The following is a 13,956-nucleotide window of genomic DNA, read 5'->3' on the forward strand; positions in this document are numbered from 1 at the left end:
CTGTAAAATACAAGGGGTGTTTGATAAGTTTGTGGCCTAAGGTAGAAGGAGTCAATTTTAGAGAACCTGCCACACTTATTTTTCAACATGGTCCCCGCCTACATTTGCACACTTAGGCCAGTGGTCGTGGAGCATACGGATCTTGGACCTCCAGAAAGTGTCCACAGCAAGGGTGATTAATGAGTTCGTAGCCCAAGGTAAAAGGAGATGAGTTGTACAGCTCTCGTTACATGCACATGCAGTTCAACTCTTTGAGTGATCATGCAGAAAGTTTGAAGTTAATATCTCATTGGGGTGATTAATAAATTTGTGGCCTAAGGTAGAAGGAGATGAGTTATTCAAACTTTCTGCATAATCACTCAGAGTTGAACTGCAAGTGCATGTAATGAGAGCTGTATAACTCATCTCCTTCTACCTTAGGCCACAAACTTATCAATCACCCATCTGCGGGCACTTTCTGGAGGTCCAAGATCCGTATGCTCCACGACTGCTGGACTAAGTGTGTAAATGTAGGCTAGGACTATGTTGAAAAATAAATGTGCTACTTTTTCTAAAATTGACTCCTTCTACCTTAGACCACGAACTTATCAATCACCCCTCGTATTTAACAAAATGTATATCACGTATTTGAGATATTTTTCCCTTTTAGGAGTCAACTTTTCTTCTATACATCAGGAATGAGCCTTGGTGTATTGGCTTCAGCCATTATTGTCATCTTTCTCCTGTCTCGTTTTCTACCAAAGGTAGGTTGGTGAGTGTCTTCCTAGTGTGAAAGTTAACTGACTTCTTTGTTTCTGTTCTATTTTGTGAGCAGGTTCTTGAACTCCTAGCTCAATTTGCTCACACATTAAGTGATTAATGTTGCCAATATTTGATTTTTTAAAAAAAAACTTTTTTCTGCTTTACATAACCCCTATCAGTGTTTTTTTTTTCTTTACAGATGTAATGCAAGATGAAAGTTACTTTTAAAGTGTTCCATTCTCCAAAAGGGTGCCATGTCTGCAGCAGTGTGCCTTTTCTCTGTCAAAAGCAATTGTGCTCAGTATGATTGCAAAGCTCATGTTGAATTGGGAGGATTTAATTAAAGTGAAAATCTGCCTACTAAAAGTTGTAAACCAATTAGATAATTGTAACAGGAACTTTATCTGAAAGGGTTAGATTTGAATCCAGGTTGAGGTTGCTTTAAACCTGCGAGTTAAAAAAATAAAACTTGCATTTGGGAATACTGTCCTGATAGGCAGAAAGTGAGAGGTTTCCTTTTATATTTGAATAGTTTGTTAGCTCCTTCAATATCCAGTATGGATGCGAGTAAAAACAAAACACTAATTTTTTTCTTTCCATTTTAGAGAAGTTCTCTCTACTTGTTAATGGCAAGTGGTTGGTCTGTGTCCCTGTATCTGATCCAGGTGACCCTGAGGAATTTGCATTTTCTCCTGAAAGAGTACTGGCAGTATGTTTTGGGTGAGATTGTTCATCATTTTTAATTTATCTACCATGTCTCTGAAATTTGTTAATTTGAGTAATATCCAGTATATAATGTTATAATTTACACTTTGGGATTTTATGACTGAATTTGTACTATTGAAATAATGGGATGAAAGCTTTTGTTTTTTTGAAGCTAATAATGAGGCAAACACAATGAAAGATAAAGGCTCTACCTAGAATGTTGGCTCTATTTTGTTTCATTTACCTGTTGCATTTTAAACATCTGTGCCTCTGGTGACACTGGGTGGCAAATAGGATACCATGTCCTGCATAGTAGCTTTATGATCTTCGGAACTAACTGAACAATTACTTCCCAGCATTTTCTCCTGCCACACCTCTCCTTTTATGAAACTGCTAATATTTAAGGTGCAATTAAAAAGGACAGTAGCATCACCCTAGCATCTTTTCCAAGGTATCATTCTTTGGGAACTTGGATAGTTTAGTGCTAGATATCTTGGCCGTGGAAGCCACCTAACAGTAATCAGGAGTATGTCACAATTCATTTCAGTGGGCTTTGCTTTTACTTACGATACTTAGGCCATTGTAAAAAATTTTTAAAACTTTTTTAATTTACTAAACTTGTAAACTATTGCAAGAAGGAAATTTTGGGAAAATCAGATAGAGAGGAATTTGCACTAGTTGCAATAAGCTCGTTTTTCCCATCCATTTAAGTTGAAGGACAATCAGGCAGGCTGTTTTGCAGGCATCATATCCTTGACTATTGTCCCCACCCCAACTAACTTTTCCTTCAATCTGCACTACTGTTTGTCCAAACACTAGAGAAAACTGCCTCTCACATTCCCTCCACCAAATATTCATTGTAGAAGGTGTGAACTAAGTTCACTTCCAGTTTCTTTGTCTCATATCTACAGTTTTTGGTCCCTTGCATCCTCCTGTATTTGGTGCTCCTTTTGAGCTTATTTTTGTTTGTTTTTGCATGGTAGACCACTCTTGTAATTTCTAAAACAAAAGACAGGTCATCACATCAATTAAGCAGGGTGTTGGCTGATTTAGTATTGGTGGAATGCAAAGAATTTGGGTATGCAATTCTCCATGAGCCTCCATGAGAATTTTACTCATGAGCTTGATCTATTCAGAGAATGTTGCTCTGAGCAGTTTAATCTGTGTTCTTGTGGTGTTTTTCCATTTCTTGTTTGGAAAGCTGGCCCATCTCGCACAAGAGAGCAGAGCCATGTGAATGGTAAAAGAATGCAGCTTGACTGTTACCATCTATCACCTGCTACAGTCTGAGAAGGCTTGGGTAATCATTACTGTATTTTTCTTCCTTTGTGGTGAAGAAGTACATGATCTGTGTAGTGTCTTAATATTCTGCCTGCACCTCATTTTACCAAGTAGCGTGGCCATGTCTTTCTGCCTTCAGCTTCTCTGGTATATAGTACTCTGCAGCAAAGAAATGATATGAGGCTGTGCTCTCCAGATTATCTAGAGAAGCAGTAAACAGATACATTATTAAGGTTATTTCTTCCTGTGCTGTTAATGTTTCAGGCTATGTGACAATTTCTGGCTTCATCAGCTTTGCCATCTGTTACAAGTATGGACCCCCTGAGGAGGAGAGAAGCATCAATCTGCTAAACTGGACCCTACAACTCTGTGGGCTGTTTCTAATGTATTCTGGGATTCAAGTAAGACAGGTTGCCCTGGCCCTCATCGTTGTGACTTTCTGCATCAAGAACATTGAAGTGCCTTTTAAGTGGTCGTACACTGTATTCAAGTAAGTTTGAGGTATTTTAGAGTTGTACAACATAGAAACAGGCGCTTAGCCCACAAAAACCTTGGAACATAAGGAGTAGACCATCACACCCTTTGAGCCTGCTCCACATTCAGTAAAGTCACGGCTGACTCAGCTCTTTTCTTCATAATCCTTAATTCTTGTACTGCTTCTCTAGGCAAAGAATTTCACAGATTCACTACTCTGAGGAAAGTAGTTCCTCCTCATTTCTGTCCCAATCTCCCTCCAATCTTGAAGCTCTGTTCCCTAGTTTTAGTCTTACTCACCAGTGGAAACAGCTTTTCTTCCTCTATCTTATCTGTCCTTTTCATAATTTTATATGTTTCTATAAGATCCCCTTATTCTTAGGAATTCCAATGTGTATAGTCCCAGGTGATGCAATCTCTCCTCATAGCTAACCCCCTCATCTCCAGAATCAGTCTGGTGAACTGCCTCCAAAGCCAGTATATCTTTTCTCAAGTAAGGTGACCAGACCTGCATGCAGTACTCCAACTGCAGCTTCACAAGCACCCTGTATAATTGCAGCATAACCACCCTACTCTTAATTTCAATCCCTCTGTCAATGAAGGCCAAAATGCATTGGCCTTATTGATAACTTGTTGGACTTGCAAACCAATCTTCTGTGATTCATTCACAAGCCCACCCAAGTCCCTCTGCACACAACAAGCTGCAATCTTTCACCATTTAAATAATCTGATCTTCTCGTTTTCTTTACAAAGTTGATGACCTCACATTTACCAACATTGTACTCCATCTGCCAGAGCCTTGCCCATGTTCTTAACTTATCTGTCTCTCTGCATCCTCTGCACAATTTATTTTTCCACTCAATTTAGTGTCATTAGCAAACTTTGGTACACAGCACTCAGCCCCTTCTTCCAGATCATTAGTGTACAGTATATTATAAATAGTTGCAGTCGCAGCACTGACTCCTGTGGCACACTGCTCACTTCTGACTGCCAACCAAAGAAATACCCATTTATTCCAATTCTGCCTTCTAACAGAAGGTTTAATAGAGCTGTTAGGGAGGGTTTAAACTAATTTGGTAGGGGGATGGGAACTGCAGTGATAGGACTGAGGAAGGGGAAAACAGAAATAAGTCAAAGATAGCCTGCAACAGAGATGATAGAAAGGACAGGCAGGAGATGAGGTATAATCACAGCCAGTGGGGTGAGTTACAGGGCAATAGAGGTGTGGTGCAGTTAAAACAGAAAGCAACAAATACTGGACTGAAAATGTTATATTTGAAGCATGCAGCATAAGAAATAAAATGGACAATCTTGAAATTCAGCTACAGATTGGCAAGTATGATGTTGTGGCCATCTCTGAAACTTGGCTAAAAGATGGCTGTCATTGGGAGCTGAGCATCCAAGGATATATGGTGTATTGGAAAGATAGGTTAGTAGGCAGAGGGGGTTGGAGTGGCCCTGTGTATAAGAAATATTATTAAATCATTAGAAAGGGGTGACATAGGATCGGAAGGTGTAGAGTCTCTGTGGGTTGAGTTAAGAAATGGCAAGGGTAAAGGGACCCTAATGGCTGTTGTATACAGGTCTCCAAACAGCAACCGGGATGTGGATTACAAATTACAGCAGGAGATAGAAAAGGCGTGTCAGAAGGGCAATGTCATGATAATCGCTGGGTATTTTAACATGAAAGTGGATTGGGAAAACCAGGCCAGTATTGGACCTCAAGAGAGAGAATTTGTAGAATGTCTAAGGGATGGCCTTTTAGAACAGCTTGTTGTTGAGCCCACTAGGGGATCGGCTGTGCTGGATTGGGGGTTGTGCATTGGTCCGGAGGTGATAAGAGAGCTTAAGGTTAAGGAACCCTCAGGGAACAGTGATCACAATATGATCAAGTTCAATTTGAAATTTGAGAAGGAGAAATTAAATTCCAATATGTTGGTATACTGGTGGAATAAAGAAAATTACAATGGTATGAGAGGGGGAACTGGCCACAGTTGACGGGAAAGGGACACTAGCAGGAAGGACAGCAGAGCAGAACTGGCTGGAGTTTCTGCAAAAAAAAAGAGGGAAGTGAAAGACAGATATGTTCCAAATAAGAAGTTGTTTTTGAATGGAAGAAGGACACCACTGTGGCTGACAAGTGAAGTCAGAGGCAAAGTAAAAGCAAAAGAAAAGGCATACAAGGAAGCCAGAGATAGTGGGAAGATGAAGGATTGGGAAGCTTTTAAAGATTTGCAGAAGGAAACTAAGAAGTTCATTAGGAAAGAAAAGATGAATTATGAAAGGAAGCTGGTGACTAATATCAAAGAAGATACTAAAAGCTTTTTTTAAAGTACATAAAGGGTAAAAAAAAAAAGTTGAGGGTAGATGTATGACCAATAGAAAATGACGTTGGGGATATTGTAATGAGAGCTGCAGAGATGGCAGAGGAACTGAATGCGTATTTTGCATCAGTCTTCACAGTGGAAGACATCTGCAGTATACCAGACATTCAAGAATGTCAGGGAAGTGAAGTATATGCAGTGAAAATTATGACTGAGAAGGTTCTCAGGAAGCTTAATGGTCTGAGGGTGGATAAATTTCCTGGATGGATGGAATGCACCCTCAGGTTCTGAAGGAAGTAGCTGGAGAGATTGTGGAGGTATTAACCATGATCTTTCAAGAGTCAGTAAATTCTGGCATTGTACTGGATGACTGGAAAATTGCAAATGTTACTCTGCTATTTAAGAAGGGTGGGAAGCAGCAGAAAGGAAACTCTAGACCTGTTAGCCTGACATCAGTGGTTGGGAAGTTGTTGAAATCGATTGTTAGGGATGCGATTTCAGAGTACCTGGAGGCACATGACAAGATAGGCCAAAGTCAGCATGGTTTCCTGAAAGGAAAATCCTGCCTGACAAACCTACTGCAATTTTTTGAGGAAATTACAAGCAGGGCAGACAAAGGAGATTCAGTGGATGTGGTGTACTTGGATTTTCAGAAGGCGTTTGACAAGGTGCCGCACATGAAGCTGCTTAGCAAGATAAGAGCCCATGGTATTATAGGAAAGTTACTAGCATGGGTAAGCAGAAAGTGGGAATAAAGGGATCCTATTCTGGCTGGCTGCCAGTTACCAGTGGAGTTCCACAGGGGTCAGTGTTGAGACCAGTGCTTTTTTCGATGTACAGGTTCCCCCCACTATCCGAAGGTAGAGTGTTCCTATGAAACCATTTGCAAGCCGAAATGTAGTAAAACGAAGAAGCAATTACCATTAATTTATATGGGAAAATTTTTGAGCGTTCCAGACCCAAAAAATAACCTACCAAATCAAACCAAATAACACATAAAAACTACAATTACACGAATGTATAGTAAAAGCAGGAATGATATGATAAATATACAGCCTATATAAAGTAGAAATATTCTATGTACGGTGTAGTTTCACTTATCAAAATCGATTTGGAGAAAACGCGCATGTGCACGTACATGCATGCGCACACAACTGCCTGCACAAGGCTTCACAGTCACTCTCGGGGTAAACACATGTATAAAGCGGGCGTCTTTTTTTCGTAAAAGCAAATCCTCTTTGGTTAGCGAAAACAGGTACTAATATAGGTCTTTTGTAACAGTGAGCTGTCGTAAAGTGAAAGTTTGAAAAACGGGGGCCTCCTGTATGTCAATGATTTGGATTATGGGATTAATGGAATTGTGGCTAAGTTTGCTGATGATACAAAGATAGGTGGAGGAGTGGGTAGTGTTGAGGAAACAGAGCCTGCAGAGAGACTTAGATAGTTTAGGAGAATGGGCAAAGAAGTGGCAAATTCTCTCACTCTCTCAAAGTGTATGGTCATGCACCTTGGTAGAAGAAATAAACAGGCAGACTATTATTTAGATGAAGAGAGAATTCAAAACACAGAGATGTAAAGGGAGTTGGGAGTCCTTGTGCAGGATACCCTCACGGTTAACCGGTGAGTCGGTGGTGAAGAAGGCAAATTCAATGTTGGCATTCATTTCTAGAGGTATAGAATATAAGAGTAGGGATGTGATGTTGAGGCTCTGTAAGGCACTTGTGAGACCACACTTGAGTATTGTGTGCAGTTTTGGGGTCCTTATTTTAGAAAGGATATACTGACATTGGAGAGGGTTCAGGGAAGATTCATGAGAATGATTTCAGGAATTAAAGGGTTACTGTATGCGGAACATCTGGCAGCTCTTGGGCTGTATTCCCCGGAGTTCCGGAGAATTGGGGGTGGGGGGATCTCATAGAACCATTCCGAATGTTAAAAGCACTGAACAGATTAGAAGATTAGATATGGCAAAGTTATTTCCCATGGTAGGGGAGTCTAGAACATGAGGGCACAATTTCAGGATTGAAGGACGTCCATTTAGAACAGAGATGCGGAGAAATTGCTTTAGTCAGAGGGTGGTAAATCTGTGGAATTTGTTGCCATGAGCAGCTGTGGAGGCCAAGTCATTGGGTGTATTTAAGGCAGAGATAGATAGTTTCTTGATTAGCCAGGGCATCAAAGGGTAAGGGGAGAAGGCAGGGGAGTGTGGATGACTGGAAGAATTGGATCAGCCCATGATTGAATGGCGGAGCAGACTCAATGGGCCGAATGGCCTACTTCTGCCCCTGTATCTTATGGTCTGAATGGTTAACCAATCTTCCATCATGGTAATACATTGCTGCCAACTCCATGCATCCTTATCTTACGAATAAGCTTTTTAAGCAGCATTTTATCGAACATCTGGCAATTCAAGTATACGACATTCACCTGTTCCCCTTTATCCACTGTGCTCATTATATTCTCAAAGAACTCCAGTAATTTTGTCAAACAAGACCTGCCCTCATGAATCCATGCCATGTCTGCCTAAGGGAACTACTTTTATCCAGATGTCTCACTTATTTCTTCCTTAATAGTTTTGTAGGGACTCCTTAATTTCATTAGGCAGAATTCACCCAGACTATTAAGGATTAAGTTTGTCGTGTATGTTATGTGTTACGTTGTACATTATTACATTTGGGGGCATTTTTTTCTTATAACGTCGTCATTTGTTTGCTAGTAGTGGAATAAAGTGTACATTCGAAGTAATTACACTCGTGTCGATTTTTGTCGACACTCCTACAGTTTCAAACATTTTCCTGACTACAGCCATTAAGCTTATAAGTTAGCTGTCTTTTCTCTGTATCCTCTTATTTAACAGTGGCATGATATTTGCTGTCTTCAAATCTGGTGGGACCTGCCCAGAATCCCAGAAAAATTTGGTACATTTTCACAGATGCCTCTGCTATAACTTCTGCCATTTCTTTCATTACTCAGGGATGCATCCCATCAGAACCAAGAGACTTGTCTACCAACTAACTAGGGGCCCACTAGTTTGCTCAGCACTACCTCTTCAGTGGTAGTGATTGTATCAAGGTCCTCACCTCCTATTGAATCCATAACATCTCCCTTTGGCATGTTAGATGTGTCCTCCACCATGAAGACCAGTACAAAATAGTCATTCAAAGCCTGAGCCATTTCCTCATTACCCAGTATTAATTTCCCCCTTCTCATCTTCCAAGGGACTTGCATTCCCTTTAATACCCCCCTTTGCAGCTTTATATAATTATAAAAATGTTTACTCTCTATTTTTATATTTTATGCTAGTTTACTTTCATAATCTATCTTCCATTTCTTTACTGCTTGCTTAGTGGTTCTTTCTTGCTTTTTAAGGTTTTCTCAATCTTCCAGTTTCTCACTGCTCTTGACAACTTTGTACACATGAGCATGAGTTTGATGCTTTCCTTTTATTTCCTTGGTATTCAAGGCTGGATCTCCTTATCCTTGCTGTCCTTGCCTTGAACAGGGATGAACTTTTGTTGAGCACTGTGCAAAATCTCTTTGAAAGTCTTTCACAGTTCCTCAACTGTCCCACCACATAGCCTGTGTTCCCACTCCTTCGTCATCCCATTGTAGTCTCCCTTGTTTAGGGATAATATAAAAAGTTTTAGATTGAACTGTTGCACTTGCCATTTGTATGAGAAATTCAATTATACCATGGTAACACTTTCTAAGAGGATCCCTCATTACAAGTTCATTTTTTGTGTCTCATTGCACAGATCTAATAGACTTTATAGTTTCAATTTGCAGGAATTTAAAAGAATGGAGGGGAGGACCTCATTGAAATCTAGCGAATATTGAAAGGCCTAATTGAGTGCGTGTGGAGAGGATGTATCCAATAGTGTGGAAGTCTAGGACCAGAGGGCACAGCCTCAGAAAAGAGGGACGTCCCTTTAGTACAGAGATGAAGACGAATTTCCTTAGCGAGAGTGGTGGGTCTATGGAAATCATTGCCACAGACGGCTGTGGAGGCCAAGTCATTGACTATATTTAAAGTGGAGGCTGAGAGGTTCTTGATTAGTAAGGGTGTCAATGGTTAGGGCGATTGTTAGTGAATATCTGAACACTTGCTCTGGAAATGGACTCGGTGGCTTTAGTGGTAGTGTGCAGAGGTACATACTGAGAAACAAGCATTTGAATCTTACTCAACTTAGCTTAGCACATGGATGGCCTTATTGTGCCTGCAGTGCAATGCCTTGAGGCATCTTGGGTGTGGAAATACAAAATCAATACTGATCAAAGGTAAATATTTGGTATGTTGACCAATCCTTGGTCAGATATGAGGGACTTTACTGATTGTTTCCTTTTTGGGGATTATCTTGTAGTGCTAACAATTGATTAGCATTTTATCCTTAACATTTAGCATTCTAGAGATTGTGAGCAGAAGATTTGAGAGACTTTAGTGGGTCTGGGATCTTGGGGGGGGGGGGGAGGAGGATTATAGGAGGGACACTTCCTGGATACCTAATTTTCCACTGATCATTTTGGAGGGGGTGAGGGAATTGATCAAAGATAGATCACTTCCATATCTCCATTACATAGGATTCTAGGTGCTTGATACTCCATCCTGGAGGAGGAATATTTAGCTTGTTACGAATATTTCCCAGCTAAACAATAAATCTGTGAAAATGTTGTGGTAATCATATTTGCATGCCAGTACTTCCCACAAGTGATGGATTTGAATTGGTACAAGAGTCTCTGTGTTCTCGTTTGCTTCAGAAAGTAGTTCAGCAGGCAGACAAAATCTAAATCTTGTGGAATTTAACACACTTTGGTATTAATCAACATTCCTCCTTACTCAATTGAAGGGGGATATCCAGAGTTGTTCCTGATCTCTCAAAGAGCAGAAGAGCCCCATGTTGTACCATCAAGAGCTAATTGCTGCTGTCATTTAACATGTTGAGTCCCAGACACAATTACATTTATTCAGAAGAGTGAATGCAGTTTTGCTAAAGATTGAGTGGATACTAATTCACCAGTTTCATTTTGGCCAACATCTAGATGGAAAGCTGAAAACTAGAAATGTTGGAATTTTCCTGGCCAGATTCCTTTTACTGTTGCAGAACCTTCAAGTCAGAATTCCTGGCCCAAACATATTAATAACTCAAAGTTTGCACGTGGTTATTATTTTACAAACAATTGAAAGTGGATCCAAGAGCTAAATCACATCTCCGAACTTTTGGACAGAAGTTCAATCCAGAATGAAGGGGCAAGAGTCTCCTCTTATTCCAGCTTCCAATGCATCTGGTGGATCGCCAAAGAAGAGAAACATTTGTTTCTCCACTCCATCATTAATTTATTGTCATTGTATCTAATGACAAACCTACCTGGGGAGCTAGCTGGCTGAAATGAGTGGATTCCTGAGGTGCTGCTGCATTTCATTGTTTCTATGACAGATATACTCTTTTGTAGGTTAATACTAACACCTTCTAGGACTGTCTGTAATGCTTTCACTATGCACCCAGTATCTGCCATGACCGGAACTGCTACTTTTAGTTTAAAACCAAAGCATTAAATTGTATCCTGCTATTGTTCCTTGAGTATGTACACCTCCACCTGCTGTGATCCATCACCATACAACTACAATACTATGTATTTGCAGCACTGCCTTGTGGGCACCATCTAGTGGGAGACCAAAGTTTGGTGTAAATTTATGATCAAAGTTCATATATGTCACCATATACAACCTTGAGATTAATGTTAGAACATTGAACAGTACAGCACAGGACCAGGCCCTTTGGTCCACAATGTTGTGCTGAACCTAATAAATTAGTAATCAAATGGCCAACTAAACTAATCTCTTCTACCTACTCAATGTCCTTTTCACTCATGTGTCTGTCTAAATGTCTCTTTAAAAATATCTAATGTTTCTGCATCTACCACCACCCCGGGCAACACATTCCAGGCACCCATCACTCTGTTTATATAAAAAAAACTTGCCCCTCACATCTTTGAAATTACCCCCTCTCACCTTCAATGCATGCCCTCTGGTATTAGACATCTCAGCCCTTGGAAAAAGATATTGCCTGTCTACTCTATGCCTCTCATAATCTTATCAACAACTATCAGATCTCCCCTCAGCCACTGGCGCTCCAGAGAAAACAACCCAAGTTTGTCCAACCTCTTGTTATAGTACATGCCCTCTAATCTAGGCAACACTCTGGTGAGCCTCTTCTGCACCCTCTCCAGAGCCTCAACATCCTCCCTATAGTGGGGTGACCAGAACTGTATGCTGTCAAACATAGGAGCAGAATCAGGCCATTCAGCCCATTGTGTCTGCTCCACCATTCCATCATGGCTAATCCCCGATCGCACTCAACCCCATACAACTGTGTTCTTGCCATTTCCTTTGACAGCCTGACTGATCAGTAAACCATTAACTTCCACCTTAAGTATACCCAAGGACTTGGTCTCCACTGTAATCTGTGGCAGAGCATACCACAGACTCACTACTCTCTGGCTTTTTAAAAAAAAACTTCCTCCTTTCTACTGTTCTAAAAGGTTCTCCCCCCACCCCCATCTTGTAGCTGTGCCCTCTAGTTCTGGATACCCCCAGAACAGGGAACATCTCTCCACATCCGCCCGATCTATTCTTATCAACATTCGACGAGTTTCAATTAGATCAACCGTACTCTTCTCAAATCCAGTGAGTACAGGCCCAAAGCTGCCAAACTTTCCTCATATGTGAACCCCTTTATTCCTGGAATCATCCTCGTGAACCTCCTCTGGACTCTCTCCAATGACAACACATCCTTTTTGAGATATGGGGCCCAAATCTGTTGACAATACGCTATGTGTGGCCTGACTAGTGTCGTATAAAGGTGTAGAAATATATTTTTGCTTTTATATTCTATTCCCCTTGAAATAGATGCTAACATTGCATTTACCTTCTTTACCACAGACTCAGCCTGTAAGTTAACCTTCTGGATGTCTTGCATGAGGACTCCAAAATCCCTCTGCAGCTCTGATGTTCAAACCTTCTCCCCATTTAGATAATAGTCCACACTATTATTCCTTATTATCATACATTTCCCAACACTGTATTCTATCTGCCACTTTTTTGCCTATTCTTCCAACTTCTCTAAGTTCTGCTGCAAATGCATTGCTTCCCCAGCACTACCTACCCCATCACCTATCTTTGTATCATCCGCAAACTATGCCACAAACCCTTCAATTCAATTATCTAAATCATTGATAAATGATTTTATAAATAAGTTTTATATATAAATGAGTGTGTAATATTCCCGATGTAGTCAAACTTGAGTTTTATAAAGCTGCAACAGAACTTCCTGAAGTTTGAACTCAGTGTATCAACTAATAAAGGCAAGAGTGCCATATACCGTCTTAATCACCTTATCGATCTGTGTAGCCATTTTCAAGGAGCTATGAACTTAGACCCCAAGATCCCTCTGCTCATTAACACTGTTAAAAATCTTGACTTTAACCATATACTCTCTTTGCATCTTTGCAAGGTGCAACACTTCACATTTAGCTGGGTTAAACTCCATCTGCCATTTTTCCACTCATATCTGCAACTGATCTATACCGCACTGTATTCTTTGTCAGTCATCTACACTATCCATAACTCCACCAATCTTTGTATCATCCACAAACTTGCTAACCCACCCACCTACATTTTCATCCAGGTCATTTATATACATCACAAACAGCAGAGATCCCAATACAGATCCCTGTGGAACACCACTAATTACAAACCTCCAGCTAGAATAATTTCTCTTCAACTACTACCCTCTGTCTTCTACGAGCAAGCCAGTTCTGAATCCAAACGGCCAATTTACCGCAGTTCCCATGCATCTTAATCTTCTGGATGAGCTTCCCATGAGGGAGCTTATCAAACACCATATGTAGACAGCATCTGCAGCTCTACCTTCATCAATCACCCTCCATCACCTTGTCAAAAAAACTGTGGATGTAAGAGCTACTGGATGATGGTCATTGAAGCAAGTTACCACATTCTTCTTAGGCGCTGGTATAAATGAAGCCTGCTTGAAGCAAGCAAACCCTCAGACAGCTGAAGTGAGAGGTTAAAGATCTCAGTGAACATTCCAGCCAGTATTTCGTACTTGGCCAGGTGCACCCTCTGGACTAGTTGCTTTCCATGGGTTTACCCTCTTGAAGGATGTTCTCATGTCAGCCTCAGACTGAAACAAGAAAATTGATTGTCAACTTTGAAACTGTGCAGTAGCTCCTGAAATGCACTGAGTCATAAGGACTCCAGTAATGTGATTAAGTACCTTTTTATCAATGTAGATTAAGTGTTTCCCTTTTTAGTTGGTTTCATGTTTACTCCAGTTTGCACTTATCAAAGGGGATGGGGAGAAGAGTTTGGAAAATTTTGACAATTGCCATGAGTATCTCTTGGAAGTTGGGGGGT

At 40.6% G+C, this 13,956-nt stretch overlaps 1 protein-coding gene across 3 annotated transcripts in view; it reads left to right on the forward strand.

Moving 5' to 3' along the window:
- Positions 1 to 13,956, forward strand: part of nemp1 (nuclear envelope integral membrane protein 1) — a 43,179-nt gene that overhangs the window by 25,826 nt on the left and 3,397 nt on the right. For all 3 annotated transcript variants that reach the window (XM_073071322.1, XM_073071324.1, XM_073071323.1), the window contains exons 5-7: positions 650 to 743; positions 1,347 to 1,461; positions 2,992 to 3,217. In XM_073071322.1, coding sequence (XP_072927423.1) covers positions 650 to 743; positions 1,347 to 1,461; positions 2,992 to 3,217 — 435 coding nt within the window. The remainder of the gene's footprint in view (positions 1 to 649; positions 744 to 1,346; positions 1,462 to 2,991; positions 3,218 to 13,956) is intronic.

The sequence above is a fragment of the Hemitrygon akajei genome, chromosome 18 (genome assembly GCF_048418815.1).
Source record: "Hemitrygon akajei chromosome 18, sHemAka1.3, whole genome shotgun sequence".
Lineage (NCBI taxonomy): Eukaryota > Metazoa > Chordata > Chondrichthyes > Myliobatiformes > Dasyatidae > Hemitrygon > Hemitrygon akajei.